This window comes from Thamnophis elegans, chromosome 9 (genome assembly GCF_009769535.1).
Source record: "Thamnophis elegans isolate rThaEle1 chromosome 9, rThaEle1.pri, whole genome shotgun sequence".
Classification (NCBI taxonomy): Eukaryota; Metazoa; Chordata; class Lepidosauria; order Squamata; family Colubridae; genus Thamnophis; species Thamnophis elegans.
The window spans coordinates 47,824,674-47,843,210 of record NC_045549.1 but is presented as its reverse complement, the minus strand read 5'-3'; the positions used below and the strand labels follow the sequence as shown (position 1 = coordinate 47,843,210).

General features: G+C 36.9%; 1 protein-coding gene across 2 annotated transcripts in view; it reads right to left on the bottom strand.

The window, feature by feature from the left end:
• Positions 1 to 8,521: 8,521 nt before the first annotated feature.
• MTNR1A (melatonin receptor 1A) overlaps positions 8,522 to 18,537 on the bottom strand; it is a 30,468-nt gene continuing 20,452 nt past the window's right edge. The window contains exon 2 of one of the 2 annotated variants that reach the window (XM_032224666.1): positions 8,522 to 10,931. In XM_032224666.1, the coding sequence (XP_032080557.1) occupies positions 10,063 to 10,931 (869 nt within the window). In that variant the 3' untranslated portion in view covers positions 8,522 to 10,062. The remainder of the gene's footprint in view (positions 10,932 to 18,537) is intronic. The other variant, XR_004255999.1, reaches the window with a different exon arrangement.

Here is an 18,537-nt window from a genome sequence, read left to right as displayed (position 1 = left end):
TTTCAAGCTATTTAGCTCTCATCAGCTAGCCATACCCTTACTGGGATTCGAACCTGTGCTGTATTGCATCTTAGGCAAACGTCTTAGCCACAAATATATATATTTACTGTATATATATACAGTATTCAAAGTTGACAGATTTACTACAGTTGTAGATAGATAACAACAGACAGCAATGAGTCAGGAGAGCTTATCTATTTTAAATATTTATCATATTTAAGAAGCATTCATACCTCACACAGCTTGCCTGAAGAGAGCAAAATGCAGTCCAAGAAGCAAGAGCATAGTCCAAATCCCTTTCACAAGTAGGTAGTCAGTTGGTCCAATGGTCAAGAGTCATCAACAAGATGCAAGGGCTGGAAAGCCGAACCGTTGTCTCCAACAAAGACTGCAAGCAAAACAGCTATCTATATCTTTGTAGCGAACTGACTGCAATTATGCATGCTTACCCTTTCATGAACATTTCTCAGCTCACTTCTGGATGTACCTAAACTTCGGCTTAGGGGTTGTGCGTCATCATCTGACTGGTCCAACTAAACAGGAGCTCCTTCTAGTCATCAGATGGTATTAAATCCTGCTTTTTTATTCCTGTGGCTGACCAATCTAAAGCACAGGTTCAGCTGGAGCAAATATTGTCATATTCCAGGCCAGAGTCAAACTCTAAACCATGGCTTAGTCTTATATCTTCAGCTCAGTCTACCGCCTAGAGTTGCCACTGTGGTGATAAAATAAAATAAAAGGTGGTTTTGATGTTAACTGTCCCCGATGGGATAGAAATCTAACACATAAATAAATTGTGCAGGATCTTGTTGATAAAAGATTGATGAGTGGGCAGTGGCACAAATATCTTACATCCCACTACACTTCCTTTACAACATGCTGGTACTTGTGCCTTGTACCTTAATGTTACTTTCGTTTCTGCTGGCATTTGTCACTGAAACCACTAAAGTAGGATCCCAGACAAAGATATCATTCAACACAGATTTTCCAGAAAGAGTTATTTCATGACTTAATAAAAGAAATTTAAATAATCACTAGCTACACAGTTATATTAAAACATATCCTGTGATTCTTAAGAAATGCTTAAGATACTTATTTGATCATAGCTATACACCAGTGATTACACCAGTGAATTATTATTATTTTTTTAAAAAAATACTGTAGTTCTCATTCTATATTCTCTTAGAAAGCAATTGCACTCTGTCCCAAGGTACATAAAGGAAAGTATTATGAAGTTCAATTTCTAAACTTAGAAATTCATTTTACTGAACTTTGCTTTTAAAAAAAAATACCTTATTCTATTTCATTATGAAACTAAAATAAGACAAATATTCTTTTCATTTGTTAGCCTTTTCATGTTTTTTCTAAGTTGGCATTACAAATGGCCATAACATAGGACTCTTATATTATTTGCATTCATGCAACAGCTTTCAGCAGTTCAGGTAAAACCCCAGGGCTACATTGAAACAAATCATTGTGTTTGAAATACATGTTTTGTATGTTCAGCCCATTGTTTACTTTATAGTTTAATGTAGTCTGCAGTCTGACAGGAGAAAAAATAATTCAGTAACCGCAATATCCTCAGAGAATGCAGCCAGAAAAAGAATAATGGTAATTCTAGCTAAAATATAAATGTCAAAATAGATTGTGGGTATCAAAACCCAAGATAATAAATAATCTATTGTCTTCCTTTGTCATGAAAGGCAAATACCATGTTCAAAGCAAATATCATGCATACATGCATGTATGCATGCATGCATGTATGTATGTATCAGTGACGTGCAGTCAGAGGAGGCAGGGCCTCATCACTGTCATGATGAAAAGAAAAACAAAATTAAAAGGAAAAAGGAAAAGGTAGTTGCTGCCAGAGTCACAGTGGATGACTCTGGTTAGTGCTTAACTGCAGGGGGAAGCGAGAGAACAACGGGCCTCCTTTACTCTAGCTTTATGATTACTTGAGCAGAGTTAAGCAAGGGTTAAAAGGTGAAAAATTCCTTATGCAAAGGAGGCAGGTGGTTCTCTCGCCTCCTCCTGCAGAGGGCACTTTGTTTAGAGGCTTTTTTTAAACAGTTAAGCAGAGTCATCCATGTGGTGACTCTAGCAGCAACTATCCTAGCCTGGCTAGAACAGCTCTTGCCTTTTTCTTTTTACATTTTCATCGTGGCGGACAAGAGGAGAGTTGAAATCCTCTGACACAGCTGGAAAAGGTATGTGGGTCGGAGGGAGGGGGTAAGGGGAGAGGAACTCAAAATTATTTGTAAGTAATTGTAATTTGTTTTATTATAAGTAATTTGTGTTTGTGTTTGTGTGTGTGTGTGTGTGTGTGTGTGTGTGTGTGTGTGTTTTACCCGCCTCTGCTGGTGCGCGGGCTGGCACTTTTTTATTTTTTATTTTTTAAAGCCATGCCGCCGCGCCTCGCCATAGAGCGGGACACACCGGCTTCCGGCCATACAGCGGGTCCCGTTGTATGGCCGGGGTGGCGGCATGCACTTTAAAGTGCCAGCACGCCTCCCGGCCATAAAGCAGGTTTGAACTTGTGATAGCAGTGAATGAATGACATTTTTAACCAGTTCTCAGTTCTCTTGATTTCCTGCCAGCTTTTCATAACCAAAGTCAATGGAGAAATCAGCAGGAAGTTGGAAATTGTATTCATGGAAATATTTGCTTAGTGACCATGGAGATTTGTTTAACAATCAGAAGTGGTGTTCAGCAGGTTCTGACCAGTTCTGGAGAACCAGTAGCGGAAATTTTGAGTAATTTGGAGAATCGCCAAATACCATCTCTGACTGCCCCCGCCCCCATCTATTCTGTGTCTCCTGAGTCCCAGCTGATAGGGAGGAATAGAGATTTTACAGTATCTTTCCCCTGCCAGACTGCTTAGCAATGGAAATTCTGGTCCCAATTATACAATAGTATAATTGACACAAAGTTATACAAAAAGGTACACAGAGATTACTCCCAGAGGAATAATTCATATATTTACTATGAAATATATTCTGATTCAGAGATTTATCTTTTTATGCAATTGATATGTTAATGGACATACTAGCAGCTTATATTATATAGTTAAGTAAGATTTGTCATTGTGATTATTCGTGGTATGCATATGACTCAACTGAGCTGCTTGTATTAATATTTTTCATTTGGATTGCTTGTTAAATCAGATAGAATGATTTGGTGGAATTTGAAATAATATTGTGGCCTAGAATGCTATTATTCACTTATAAATATGAAATGAAATGAAATCTGCTTTGATTTGAGGTACTTGAGACAATTGTATAGAGCCTGGAAATTTTTACAATTACGAGAAGGACTTTGTCTCTTGTTCCTCTGATAGATGTTGTCCACTTTAAGAAATATGTATGATGAATCAGAAAAGTTCCTATTTTTGATGAACAATTTTTGATTTTATAAGTTCATTATTAATAGTAGATTTCAGTTTTAAAGTACAGTGTAAAGCAAGTTTGGAGTTTTAAAGTTTAATGTTCTGGGGAATTAGCCTAGCAAATATGTTAGTGGAATATACAGGATTGGGAAGAATATTCTAGAAAATATTCTGGAAATTTTCTGACAAATATCCTATTTGCAAAGGACATTTACAAAAAATATTCTGTAAAAACCATAATATTTATCTGTACATTAACTTTAGAAGCTGCTAAGTTGATAGACAGGTAGCTAGCAAGAGATGTAGGTAGCACATAAGAGATAATACTTGACTCACTTTCAAACTTGGTAAGTTATATTGATTCCTTGGAATAATTTCACTTGAGCGGTCTCTTAGGAAACATGTTACATTATGGAAAATGTGATTCTAAGTGATTCAGTTGAGTACAGGAGTCTGGACTCATCTAAATCATTAATATAAAATTAATTTGTTTAATATATCTCAAAGAAGTTTCTTTTTATCTCAAGGAGAAGAGATAGCTGAGGGTTTTTTTTTAAAAAAAAAACAAAGACTTAAGTGTGTGTGTGTGTGTGTGTGTGTGTGTGTGAAGAAAGCTACAAAACTACAGGTAGTTGGCAAAAGACTCTGCAGTCTATAGATGAAAAAGTCATTCTTCCTTGCCCCATTCCATTTGTTATTAGATGTACTGCAATAATGTCTTACATTCATATACAGAAGAAAAATAAATCCATTTCAAGTTTTCTTTCAGTTGCAGCTTTAATCTGAGTCCATCTTCACATCAGTTTACAAAAGAAAAGTTGGGATAAAAATACCCCCTTAATGTCCTTTTTGCCACAAATATACATTTATCTGCTCTTTTTCCAATGTGTATTTGGTTCTTACATTCATATTTTTGTGTACACTGTTCCTTAGCAATGAAGGGTTTTTTTGCATGCAGGGAAAAAAAATTACAACTGTGTTGATATTTTTTAAATGTGCATCCTTTCATAATATACCCATTCAGAATCATCTTTTTAAGTAGGAAGGATATGAATTTGGTGAATTTGTATACAAAAATTACCTAGGATGATTTTTTTTCCTTCCTATATCTAATTCTAAATGTGGACTTTATCATACAGGTCTTGGGAACTTGGACCAATTTGTTCATTTGAATGAAAATAGAAATAATTTAATCATATTGCCTAATACTTGAAGTCATTCCTAATAGTTGCTGATATTCCCAGACAGATGCAAAGTAGATAAATAAGTAGCTAGAGAGATGGTGGATATTTACTCTATTATTGTTAAATAATGAGAGATTCACTGCAGGCAAATAAATATTTACAATCTCAGTAAATGTGTACTTATTCATGAATATAAATGTGTTTGTTACTTCCTTGCTTTCAGCATTATTGAGATGTTCAAAATAGTAGAATCTTATGGGTATATCTTTACTACAACTAAGATAAAAAATTATATTTTCATGGCTTATGGACAATTCTTTGTTCAAGATCTGTCATACTCACTTTTTACCCAGCTACAATTTCCATTGGTTTCTGCAAATTGAATTTAAATTTGAACTAGAAAAGCATTTTTAATTCTCTGTGTGTGTTTCCTGTGCTGAGCTGCAATTTGATAGCATCTTTATACCTTATAGGTGTAAGATAGGGCAGATAGGGCAGTTTTGTGCTATTCATTCATCTACATAACTTTCAAAATATACAGGTAATCCTCGACTTACTACAGTTCACTTAGTGACTGTTTGAAATTACAACAGCACTGAAAGATGTGGACTTATGACAGTTTTTCACACTTAAGACCACTGCAGCATCCCCATGATGATGATTACATTCAAATGTTTGACAACCAATCCACATTTATGACCGTTGCAGTGCCCCGGGGTCAAATCACCTTTTACAACCTTCTGACAAGCAAAGTCAATTGGGAAGCCAGATTCACTTAACAACTGTGACTAATTTAACAACTGCAGTGATTCACTTAACAATTATAACAAGAAAAGTCGTAAAATGGGGCAAAACTCGCTTAACAAATTTCTCACTGAGAAACATAAATTTTGGGCTCAGTTGTGATTGTAAGTTGAGGGCTACCTGTACACCAGCATGACTTTACTCAAATTACATTTTTTTGCCAATTGTTAACACATTATTTCCTGAATTATTTTAACTGAAAATAAATTTATGCCATTGAGAAATTTTCTTAGGTAAGCGATGTGTTTTAGATGAGTGATGTGTTTTAGATGAGTGATGTGATTTATTTTTATGGAAATATTTTGCTTCACATTTATGGTTTCAGTATAATTCATGCAGAAGGCAATCATTTGTCTAACAAGTTACTCTCTGATTTGATCACACAGCTGCAGTCTGTGATTGTGACTGCTGTTTTAAAGATTATTGTTCTTTCTGGCTTGCTAGTATTTATCTTGTTACTGAATTCCTAGTTTCACAGGATCTGCTAAATTGTAGCCTAATGATCCGTTTCAAACGCCCTACTTCTTCAGATGACTAATTAACTCTGTCGCACAAATGGTTTAGAAAAAAATTCCTTCCAGATTATGAAACTTATAACATTCTGAAATGAAAATTACATCTTAGTGTCAAATTATTATGAATCTCCCTTTTTCTCTTCTTTTCATCTGGAATCTGCTTCTTCTGGAATTATATACTTTGGGCTTAATGCGTAGCATGATTCCTTTTTATTGTTCCTAATTGTATGTAAGCAGAGGAAGGCTTATTTCTTTGATCTCCAGCATACTTGAATTAAAACAACACCCATGGCTGATCTTGAAAGGGGCTATCCAGCTCTTGTTAGAAAATTCTCTACTGACTGGTTCCCCTTATATTTTACTCCTCTTGCATCAAGGCCAATTTCATCTATTATGTTATAATGGTGCATTTCACCACACAATTCACCATCTACCAAGCAATAGATGGAGACATGCCAAGTCATTTTTATTTTGCAAAACTTTGACAGTGATCACTGAAAGCAGACTGTAGTTTTATACCATGGAAGTTTCTCACATAGAAGTGAGAAACATGAAAATTCTAAGTACATCTAAAACAAGCCTTAGTGTCCAAATAACTGTCAAAATCCCTAACAATTAATTTAAAAACAAAAACCCACATCCTGTGAAGAGCTAAATCCTGAGAAAAGGGGATGGATAGCAATAGCACTTAGACTTATATACTGCTTTACAGGTTTTACAGCCCTCTCTAAGCAGTTTACAGAGTCAGCATATTGTTCCTAACAATTTGGGTCCTCATTTTACCCACCGAGGAAGGATGGGAGGCTGAGTCAACCTTGAACCTGGTGAGATTTGAACTGCCAAATTGCAGGCAGCTGGCAGTCAGCAGAAGTTGCCTGCAGTACTGCACTCTAATCGCTGTGCCACCATGGCTCATTTTCCTCAGTATTATCTCACATTAGCTTCAGGGATATACCAGAAGTGCTGAATAGGTATAGTTCCAGGCCTAAAGAGAACCTGGGAGAGGTACTTTTGCAATTGCCTTCCTCTGATCTCATCTCTCTCTTATTTTGATTTTGTATTAATAATGATAATCCTTTCTCATTTTCATTCTATACAACAATGACACCTTTTGGATTTTTAAATTTCCACCAGCCAATCTGCATCATAACAGTATTGAATTACTGGTCACTTAGTCAAATTTGCAGATGTCACAAGACAAGTAATTTTAAATAAAATATTTTTACATGGGATAAAGTACAGATCTCTTAGCTAGCCATATACTATTTTGGGGAATAGCCTATGAAAATACCTGAGCGGAGATCAATGCATCCCATACCCCCGTTTCAAATTGGTGGAATGCTCTCAAGGGCAGTATCAGATTAACTTCAGAAGTTTCTAATAACACAACTCTTCTGCTTAAATAGTTGTATGGTGAAGTATTTCACGAGAAGAGTACTCCACTTCTCTGCTCACAATAGAATCCCTTATGCCACCAGGCTTGAAATTTTGGCCTTGGACAACCTGGAACTACGCCACCTATGGTCTCACCTAAGCATAGTACACAAAATGGTCTGCTATAATGTCTTACCTGTCAACAACTGCTTCAACTTCAACCTCAATAACGCATGGGCAAATAATAGATACAAACTCAAGGTAAATTGCTCCAAACTCGGTTGCAGAAAATATGACTTCAGCAACAGAGTGGTCAATGCCTGGAATGCTTTACCTGACCCTGTTGTTACATTCTCAAGCCCCCCAGTTTCAACCTTAAACTGTCTACCATGGACCTCACCCCATTTCTAAGACATCCATAAAGGGGGGGGGAGGAAATAAGCGCACCAGGGTGCCTACCATCCTGTCCTACTGTCCCCATTTATTTGTACCCATTTTCTTTGTTCATGTCCATGTATACTTATACCTGTTATCTTGTACCTGTTTGACAAACTAAATAAATGAATAATAAATAAATAAAGTTGGTTGGCTCCACATGAATGTTATTTTGTAGTAGTTACTGCTACACAAGAGACAGTAGGTTTTGACAATAGAAATATTTTGTTTTGAATAGTATAACAGAGTTGGAGGTCTTCTGGGCCAACCCCCTGCTTAGGCAAGAAACCCTTCACCACTTCAGACAAATGGATATCCAACATTTTCTTAAAAACGTCCAGTGTTGGAGCATTTACAACTTCTGGGGGTGAGTTATTCCATTGGTTAATTGTTCTAACTGTCAGGAAACCTGTTCTGCAGGTTAATCAGATGTTCATAAAAAGCTCATATAACAACTTTTTTGCCTATAGTTTACTTTCCTCAAGTAAAGTATTCATGAAGAATATGGAGTATTTATGGAGTATCGAGTGTTCATGGACATATTTATGTAGACTTTATTAATGAGATAATATATAACGTATTATTTCAATCCACTTTTATTCAAGGGTTATTTAGGGAAAACAAATTATTGTGTTAACAACTGCTTTTATCTTATCGGTTTCTAATATCTAAAAGCATGCATTCTTGGCTACCGCTAATCCAGAAATGTTCACATGATTGTGAAAAACCAGGTATTACTAAGATGATTTTCAAGAATATTATATAAAAATTATGTCTGCCCATTAAAATTAGTTCATATTCTTATTTCAAAAATTATTTATTAGAAAGATTATTTCTTATTAATATAGACATTTATAATGAATTATTGGATTATTATATTTTATATTTTTTATACTTTAAAGGGAACAATTAATAAATTTACAATGTAATGGGAATTATAATTTTACTAAAATTGATTTTATTAAAACAGAATTTCTTCTTGAAAAATGATTATCTTCTATTTTTAAAGTGCTAAGAGCTATAATTAATCATAAACTCATTTTAGAAGATCCTATTTGATTAATTACATCCATACATTTAAAGGTTTTTTTTTCTAAAAAAAGCCAGATAACTAAAAATCGTATTATATAAATCAGTATATAAAAGTCACTAAAATTACTGCCATAGTTAAAGTTTGTTAACCACTAATAAACTTAAAATGCCTCAGGTAACTTTATAATTAATGCAAGTGAATTAATCTTAAAGCACCAAATCATTATGTGCTGTTAATTTTAACAAAATTCTATCAAAATATAAATTAAGGAATAATGTTTCATTTTTAATGTGCCAATATTTTATTTTATTTCCACAATTTTAATAAAATATTTTATTATCCAGAATAAAAGGGACATATTATTGCAACATTAAATTAAGGATACCCTGCTTGAGGATACCCTTCCCTTTCAGAACATAAAGGGGAGGGGGGAAATCTTCCTTGCACTTTCAAGACCTCATCCAGGTCTGATGTCCAAAAAAGCAAAAAGGGAAACAATCTTGTAGTTTGTTTTAGGCAGATCAAAGGAGGCTTCCTATCAAAAGCTTTTCTGATCCTAAGATTATTGGCGACAGAAATAGATTTGGAGCAATATAATTATAATGTTCTTTTGGCTGAGGCAAAGAAGCAACTAAATCTCACAATCTCAATTTTGTAAACTTCCTCTACATGTTCATTCTAATTCTCCATACAGAGATATCCATGGAGAAACTGTGTGTACTGACAGAATCTCTTCTAGGGATAGCAAGCAATGAAAAAGGCTGCTGAATATTGGAAGAGGCTGTGATAAGCATAGGAAATCAAAGTAATGAGCTGATTAGTATTAATCCATTTTGGGGGGCTAATCTAAACTACACAAGTAATTTACAGGGACTTATTTTATAATTCTGTTAATAACCCAAACTACAATTCTATACCTTCATGTACCCAACTATAAGCCTTTATGAATTCAGTGATCTTACATTAGAGAAGACTTGTGTAGGAGTGCAAGGTACATTTGTGGTGTCATTGAATTACTGGAAATTATCTAATCAATGTCAAGTATAACTGGCATATTTTCTTAACTATTGTCAATGGTTTTCAAGTATCTTTGTTGAAATCATGCCTGCTGTGTGTAACATCATACATAATGTTGTAATAGAACATGTAATTATTAGCTTGGTTCCAAAATGTTATACATACAGTATAATCTTATCTAAATCCATACAATATATACATGTAAGTTTCCATGTATTGTAACAGAAGTTGAAGAACGGGGCTAGTACGTGGATTTAATACTTGGGTGTCATGTAACATAATATTTAGTAATTGTTAGTAACTAGAGCTCTCCCTTCATACTGAGCCAACTCTCACTAAATTGTTTTGTGTGAGCAAGGGTGAGGGCTTGCTTTTTATCCTTTCTGGAGCATCATTAGAACTGTCCTGGAAGAAAACTTTTCTTGTACAAATTGTCCTAAGTATTCGTTTATATTCTCGACGGAAGTTCTGATTTAGAAGTCCATAAATGATGGCATTAAGGCAACTATTGAAGTACGCCATGTAGTAGCTGGAAACAAACAACCATTCTGGAATCTTGGAAATTATCATTTCTGGACTGACAGCCACTGCAAGGCCGATGAGATTCAATGGAGCCCAGCAGACTGCAAACAGTACAAAGACTACAAACATGGTGATAAAGTTTCTGAAATCATATGGCTTTAGTTTAGGTTTGTAGCCAGGTTTAACTCTTCTCCGTACCTGGATAACGAGGATCCATATTCTCAGGTAACAAAATGTTACTATGGTTATTGGAAGCAAGAAATGAAAAAAGACCACTGCTATGGTGTATGTGGAACTCACTGACTGAGAGAAAGTACATGAATAAATCCTAGCATCATACTGAAGGGATCCAACAAAAAAGTTTGGCACAATGGCAACAAAAGTCAAAGTCCAGATTAGAATGACACAGCAAACAGAATTCTTTTCACTGTACAACTTGTTGTACTTGAGGCTGTGGCAGATGTAGCAATATCGATTAATAGCAATGCCAGTAATGTTGAAAATAGATCCAATCACACTCAGGCCCATAAGAAATCCACTGAGTTGGCAGTGTATATATCCAAGGTTCCAGCCATTATGAAAGACAGATGTCAAGATCATAGGATATGGGTAGATAGCTACAATCAGATCAGCGATAGCTAAGTTGACCACAAAAACATTTCCTGAAAAATAAACATAATATATTAGTAAATAACTTATAGCATTTTTTAAACACAAAGTTACATATAAGTTGAATTGAAGATCAAATTATGATTTTATGTGCATGTATACATTCATTTATCTCATGAAAAATTTATTCTGAATTCAATCCATCAGAGTCATAATTCTGACCATAACAAAATGTTTGATACAGGAAAAGAGAGTGAGAGAGAGAGAGAGAGAGAGGGAGGGACCCAGAGAGAGAGAGAGAGAGAGAGAGAGAGAGAGAGAGAGAGAGGGAGGGAGGGAGGGAGGGAGAGAGCTGGTGGAAACTCTAGGTGATTAATGCAAATATTATGAAGACTATGTAAGATTATTATTATATCAGTGACGTGCGGTGAGGGTTACCATTGGTGAGGCAAGAGCGCAGCAGCGGCGAGAAGCAACGTCCCCGCCGCTGTGTCCGATAGGCATCTGGCGTTTATGGCGGACATAAACGCGAGATGCCTGTCGGACACAGCGGCGGGGGTGTTGCTTCTCGCCACTGCCGTGCTCTGCCGCCTCGCCTCTCACCTCCTCCGTCCCTGCTGACATTCCAAAAGTATGCCGCCGAGGAGCAGCAGAGCCGGGATCATTGCTGCTCAGGTGGCCCCCACCGCCAGCAGTTTGGGTATCCCGGCTCTGTCCCAATTGCTTGCTGTCGCGCTCCACCGCCTTGCCCCCCCACCTCCTCCGACGAACAGCCAGCCCAGCACCAAACGGGGAGGAGGAGGAGGAGGAGGAGGAGGAGGAGGGGAGCAATGAGTCCTTGTGCCAGCCGGCCAGCCAGGCAGGGAGCAGGTCAGGCGGGGGTGGGCTGGCTGGCTGGCTGGCTGGGGAGGGTTCATCTGAGTGGCAATGATCCCCCCTCCCCAGCCAGCCAGCCCCCCCCCCCCCACCGGACCTGCTCTCTGCCTGGCCAGCCGGCACAAGGACTCACCGCTCTCCTCCTCCTCCTCCTCCTCCTCCTCCTCCCTGCTCGGTGCTGGGCTGGCTGCAGGCCAGGGCAAGCCGCCCAGTAGAAAATGCCGGGCAGAGAAGAAATTGCTGCTGAAGAAATGGCCCAGAGCAACCTCTCCAGAATCACCCTCGATTGCGCAGTCGCTCAAGTGCAAGACATGATTCGCTGCTCCCAGATCAGGAGGCGGGAGAATCAGTGCCTCCTTTGCATATTAATTTTTTGGCTTTTTAACTCTTACTTAACTTTTAAAAGGCGAAAAATTCCTTATGCAAAGGAGGCCCCGTGTTCTCTGGCCTCCTCTTAGTTAACACTCTGAGCAGACACCAAGCCACTGTGACTTGAAATCTGGTAGCAACTATCCTGGCTTTAATTATTTTTTAAAAAAATCTTTAAAATTCTTTCCTTTTCCTCAGGAGACTGGTGAGGCCCCGCCTCCCTTGCCTCTAGTGACTGCACGTCCCTATATTATATATATGCATTGTTTCATTCAGTGTAAGGTTTTGGAAAAATATTTCCAAATCTGCATTTGTACACACACACACACACACACACACACACACACACTGACTCAACTTTTTCAAAATAAATAAACTTCAAGTTTATGAAGACCTATCAAGTTGGATAACAGCATAACAATGTTTGATGCTGAAATGTCTACAATCACACAGAAAGTATTTGTGGGAGATGCAAGACAAAACTATTTTTTTTTTTTAAAAATGTATAGAAAAGTCTTTAGTTTCTTTAAAAAGGAAACTATATTGGGATAAATTACAAAATCTAATTCTTGAAAATTCACTAAACGAATGGATAAAAATTCACTCCTGCTGAGATAGGCAGGAAATGGGATAAAACTTATACTATTCTAACTACTTGGACACATGTATTGAAAGCTGTCTTAATATGAAAATAAAATAATATGCACAGACATTCAGGATTACAAAACTATTACCATAGTTTCTCATTTTGCTTTAATAATCCTAGACCTAGTTAAATTTGGATGAACAGACATCCAGTCTTTAGGGCACATGAAAGTTGAAGGAAAATAAAAATATTCTCAGAAATATTACATTCTTTTCACAATTCTTACATCTCCCGCAAATGTGAAATGCCTGCCTCTATAATACAAATTCTATATATAAACCTATATTAAGAATATGTATAAAAAATCCTGTGCATATTAAATGGTAATTCATAAAGACCAATGGGAATTACTTCTAGTAGTGCAGATGGCTATATAAAAGGATGTGACGGGCTTTAAATTCAAAATGTTCATTTCAGCAGAAATCATGGGTACTTCAACATATCTGTCCATCTAAAAATAGGCCATATATTTTATATTATTAGTATTTTTCACATTGATCTGTTTTAGTATCTTAGCTAAGAGAATTCTGGGAGCCGCTGTCACATTTCTGGACTGCCTTAGCCAATTGACTCTGTTTAGGAGATACAAGCAAGCTTTGTCAATTAAACAATTGATCCAGATAGGCATTTAAGAACCAGGAACCCTACAACTGTGCTCAGTAAAGAATCCCATTCCCAAATGGGATGCTTAGTGCTTGAACCAAGCTGAAACTGCGATAAAACCATCAGTTGATAGTTTTGTATGTAATCTAAGGTATTATGATTTGTGATTGTGTTATAGTCAGTGATTGTATTGTCATTATATTGATTTGTGATTTCAGTTATAGCCAGAATAATCTTGTAACTATTAGTAAAATACTTGTGTTACTGCAAATAAACCAGATCATAGAAACTAAATTACTGGTATTACAAGGTTGTGTACAACCACAATCAAGTTGCAATGGCTATTAAACCACATTACATGGTTATTTTAAATAATATTTCCATTATGTTCATGGTTACTATTTCCTTAGTCCACAAAAGACTAAGTTTGGAGCAGAAATTTTGCAACTTTATAAAAGTTTGAAGAAATATGTCCAGCAGGAAAGAAAATCAGTTTCACAAAATATTACACAAAATATCTTTTGGCTATCTTGTACAAAATGATTTGGCTCACTCTGAATTAAGCTAATATTGATAAATTCCTGAACTGTCTTTGCAAAGGCATTTCTTTGAAACAGTCCACATTTTAGTTTAATTTTGTTTAGTTCATGTTTGCCTTTGTTAATTCAACAAAGTGGATGCCAATCTGCCTTCAGTGAACTGTAGGGCAAGGATTCATTCTCAAAACTACCTTTTATAAGGAACTGCAAGATTTTACAGTGTTATAATTTGGACACTTGAAGGGATAAGAATTTCATGGTTCTATCAAAGTTCTTATCTTAATACAGTAGACTGAAATGGAACATGAAGAGAATAATTAGGCAATATAATCTTCAATGTTCAGCAAGCATTTAGCATTTTACAATTGCAAACATAACCTTCAAATATCTACTTTTATTGTTGAATAATACACATTTGCCTTTGTAGTAATTTTCAGAATTAGTGTTATGCTTCCTTTATAAGTGCCTATTACATTGATTGGAGTACAAGAAGTATATTGAAAAAGATGAGGTAACTAAGTGCTAGGTTATTTCAGATGCAGGAAAGATACACTTAATCTGATTTTAATAAAACCCATTTATACTAGAAGTACAAAAGATTTGTTTAGATTGTGCACAAATTAAATGGCTCTGTACTAGTGTTGAATCAAGGCTTCCTGTTTGAATTGTATTTTAAACTGTGTAATATTAATAGATATAATGACTAGGGATGCATATGTATGTACGCAGCCCAAGAATGAAAACATCTATAATCTACACAGGTCAAACAGGCAAAAAACTGGCAGAATGCATCCATGAACACAAACCAGCAGTCATTAGTCATGATGAAAACTTACAACATATGGGCAGACTCAGCCATAGTTTCAGAAAACTCTGATCATACTTTTGCTACAAACTGTGCAAAAGAGACAATCAACAAGGGAACAAAAAGACCATAACATCTCCTCATCAGCAATCAATGCCCAGATGAGCATAGATTAATTCCAAGATTAACATCAATCCCACCAACACTGACAGGGAAAGCCACTAGAACAGGGGTGTCAAACTGGCATCCCACAGGCTGGCTGCATCATGCCTACTCCAGGAAAAAACCATCATGATACATCACATGATAGTAATGTGACGTGGCACGTTTGACAACCATGCGCTAGAATATAAACTGAGAGTAACCTCCACACTTTAATAGCATTGGGTAATGAAACATCTGCAAGAAAACAACCAAGCTCAGAGCATTTATTTGCACACGTTTTATATTTATGAACGCATAAAATTGAACACTGGTATAAAACCAAAATCCTATGAAAGAAGTTCAGATTTAATATTTGAAGTAATTCACCTGGATAGTGAATGATTACCTAGAATCATAATTTATATAACCTTCTCTTTTCAGTGTTTCCTCTTACAGAGTTCAGTTTTATCAATATGACTATAAAGATTGTCAGGTATGGACACATAGAATCTTTGTTATATGAAGGAGCTGATATTTGAGGAAGTCATTTGGTTATTTTAAAATCAATGACATAAGTCACAAGCAATTTATATTGTCCAGGTAGTCAAGGTCTTTCCTAAAATGTGATGCCTAAAACTGGATACCAATACTAGTTGTATAATAGAACATAGAATAGAAATAATATTTGACTTGACTCTATGATTACCCCAATGATTAAGATTGAATTTTATCACAATGTTGTGATATCTAGAACATTTTGCATGTCTTAGTATACAATATAGGTCCTTCTATCATATAGTCATATAGTTAAACCACTTCCTAACTAAGAGTTACAGATTTAGACATTCAGGCTGGTAGCAATAAATATGAATAAAATACTATTAAAAAATATCCTAATGTGAAAGTTTATTTTTTTTAACAAAAGTAACTTTGATGAATTAATTACAGTATTTCTACAGCAGAACACACTGGCCAGTTAAAAGAACAATTTAGATGAAGAATATCACAAACTGTTATGAATGAGTTTATATGACTATGGAACAATCTCCCCGTGGAGATTCGTACCCTCACCACCGTCCAGGCCTTCCGCACAGCCCTCAAGAACTGGCTAGCCCGTCAGGCCTGGGGATAAGTTTACTTTTGCCCCTCCCGAATGTTGAGTGAATGTTGAGTTTTACTATTTAATTTACTTTTGTGCACATTTCTTTTTGTATTGTCCTACACTAAGGTGACCAGATTTTCAGATTGGAAAAGAGGGACACCCTTGACCGGGGGGGGGGGGGGGGGGGGGGGGGCTTGATTAAAAAATTTTTTTTGTCAAAAGGACACTGAAACCAGCATAAATACGAATCTGTTGCCAAACAAAATTTTGATCACGTGACCATGAGGATGCTGCAACGGTCGCTAAGTGTGAAAAATGGTCGCAACGGTCGCTAAGTGTGAAAAATGGTCGCAACGGTCGCTAAGTGTGAAAAATGGTCATCAGTCACTTTTTTCAATGCCATTGTAACTTTGGTCACTAAATGTTTTTCCCCTCCTCGAGACTCCTCACTTCTTCCTTCATTCCTCTTGCTGATCTACCTTCACCTTATCTGTCTTCTGCTCTTTCCCTCTCTTCCTTCCTTCCTCCCTCCTTCCATCCTCTTCTTTCCTCACTCACTCCCTTCCTCCTTTTTTCTCTTCCTTCCTCCTTCCATTCTTTATACGATATAAAATTCAATGAGGGTGAAACACACCAAATCTGGCAAAGCTGCCTTGCACCAACCTGGCCTGCCCATAGAATAGCAGCCACTTTGAGACACATAAACCTGGTCTGAACATATTGCATCACAAAGATTTGCAAAGATCACATTTGCAAAAAGGAACATTTCTTGTAGTAAATACATTTTATAAACAATTTAAAAGTAAAAATCCCCCCAAAATAATAAAAAAGGTATTCTATAAATAAAAGAAATCCTTAAAAACCATTGTTAAGTATTACACCAGCAATAATTTATACTGTCACCATTTCAAACTATCATCAGAAATACGAATCTGTTGCCAAACATCAACATTTTGATCGTGTAACCATGAGGATGCCACAACGGTCGCTAAGTGTGAAAATGGTCGCTAAGTGTGAAAAATGGTCATCAGTCACTTTTTTCAATGCCATTGTAATTTTGGTCACTAAACAGCCATGTTCCTGACTTAACAACCACCATGATTCACTTAACGTGGCAATAAAAGGTCGCAAAATGAGGCAAAAATCATTTAACAAACGTCTCCCTTAGCAACAGAAATTGGGGGATCAATCCTGGTCGTAAGTCGAGGATTACCGGTAGCCAATTGCAAAAGGCAACTTTACTTGGAACAGGTGAGATTGTGCCCGGATCCCTTTCATGCCAACATCCCATCCTGTCCATGGGGAGAACTCCACAGGCGGACAAAAGCCCCAATCCCCTCTCAACCTCCAGTTGACTCTGCCATCCGCCATAACCACACATGCCCCTCAAAGGCAAAACTCAGGGGGCTGAATTCTACAGGGGGAGGAGTAAAGGGGGGATTTGAGGGGCAGCCCAAAGCACCATCTGTCTAAATTTGCATCAGGCAGGCAGTAACATTTTCATAGACCATGATCAGAGGAGCAGCTGATCCTATGGAGAGACTCCTCCTGCATTCAGTCCCAGGCCTACAAGTGGAAGTACCCTTCCTTCCTTCCTCCTTTCACCTTCCTTCCCTCCCTCCCTCCCTCCCTCTTTCTTCCTTCTAGCCTTCCTTCCTTTCCATTCTTTCTCCTTCCTTCCTTCCTCTTGCCTATCTGCCTTCTGTCTTTCTGCTCTTTAGATCTCTCTTCCTCCTTCCTTCCTCTTTCCATCCTTTCACCAAAAATCAGGATGTTTTATTAGCATCAGCATCATTCTGCTGAAAATGCCAGATTCTGTGGTACTTCTGGATGAGATTTAGAAAATTACAGAGACATGAGGAACCATTATATAATTTCACTTGGCAAAACTCTGATTAAAATAATAGCAACAAAATGTAAGGTTTTTTAATTTTAAAACTCTAGCAAAACATAGATTTATTTCCAGTTTAGTTAATTAATGCCATTATAAACAGGAATGCAATTGATTAAATAAAAATGACTTTTTCTTTTATTAAGAATACTTATTCTACACTAAACTAGAAAATATTTCATAGGCCCTTCAACAAGTTTGTTACAAATTTTCAGGATTGCATGCATTCTTGAAACTGATACCATGTAATGTTAAAAAGCAGATAGCTAACTAAGTACACTAAAAACCATGTTTAATTATTTGCTACTTGAGGCCAATAGCAATGATGAAGAAATTTCTGTCATCCTCAATGACAATATTTTTAGGGCCAAAAAATAAAACTCTGTATATTGGATCTGTTGAATGGAGAAAGGCCTGCCCCCCCTCCCCCAAATGAGACACCTTCCATGATAATAGGAGAGGAGAGCCTGGAGACAGCAATCACAAGGCAGAACGTAGCTAAGAGAATGGAAACTTGCCTCTTGGAAGGAATGACCCGGTTTGGCTCCCACTTTCAACAATCGAACAGAGAAGCGAAGAGGAAGGAGAGACGAAGCGGGAGCCAAGCCGGGCTAGAGTGTTGGGCTGAAGGAAGGAAGGATACACACACTCGTGTTCTCCCCCTTCCTCTCTCTCTCTCTCTCA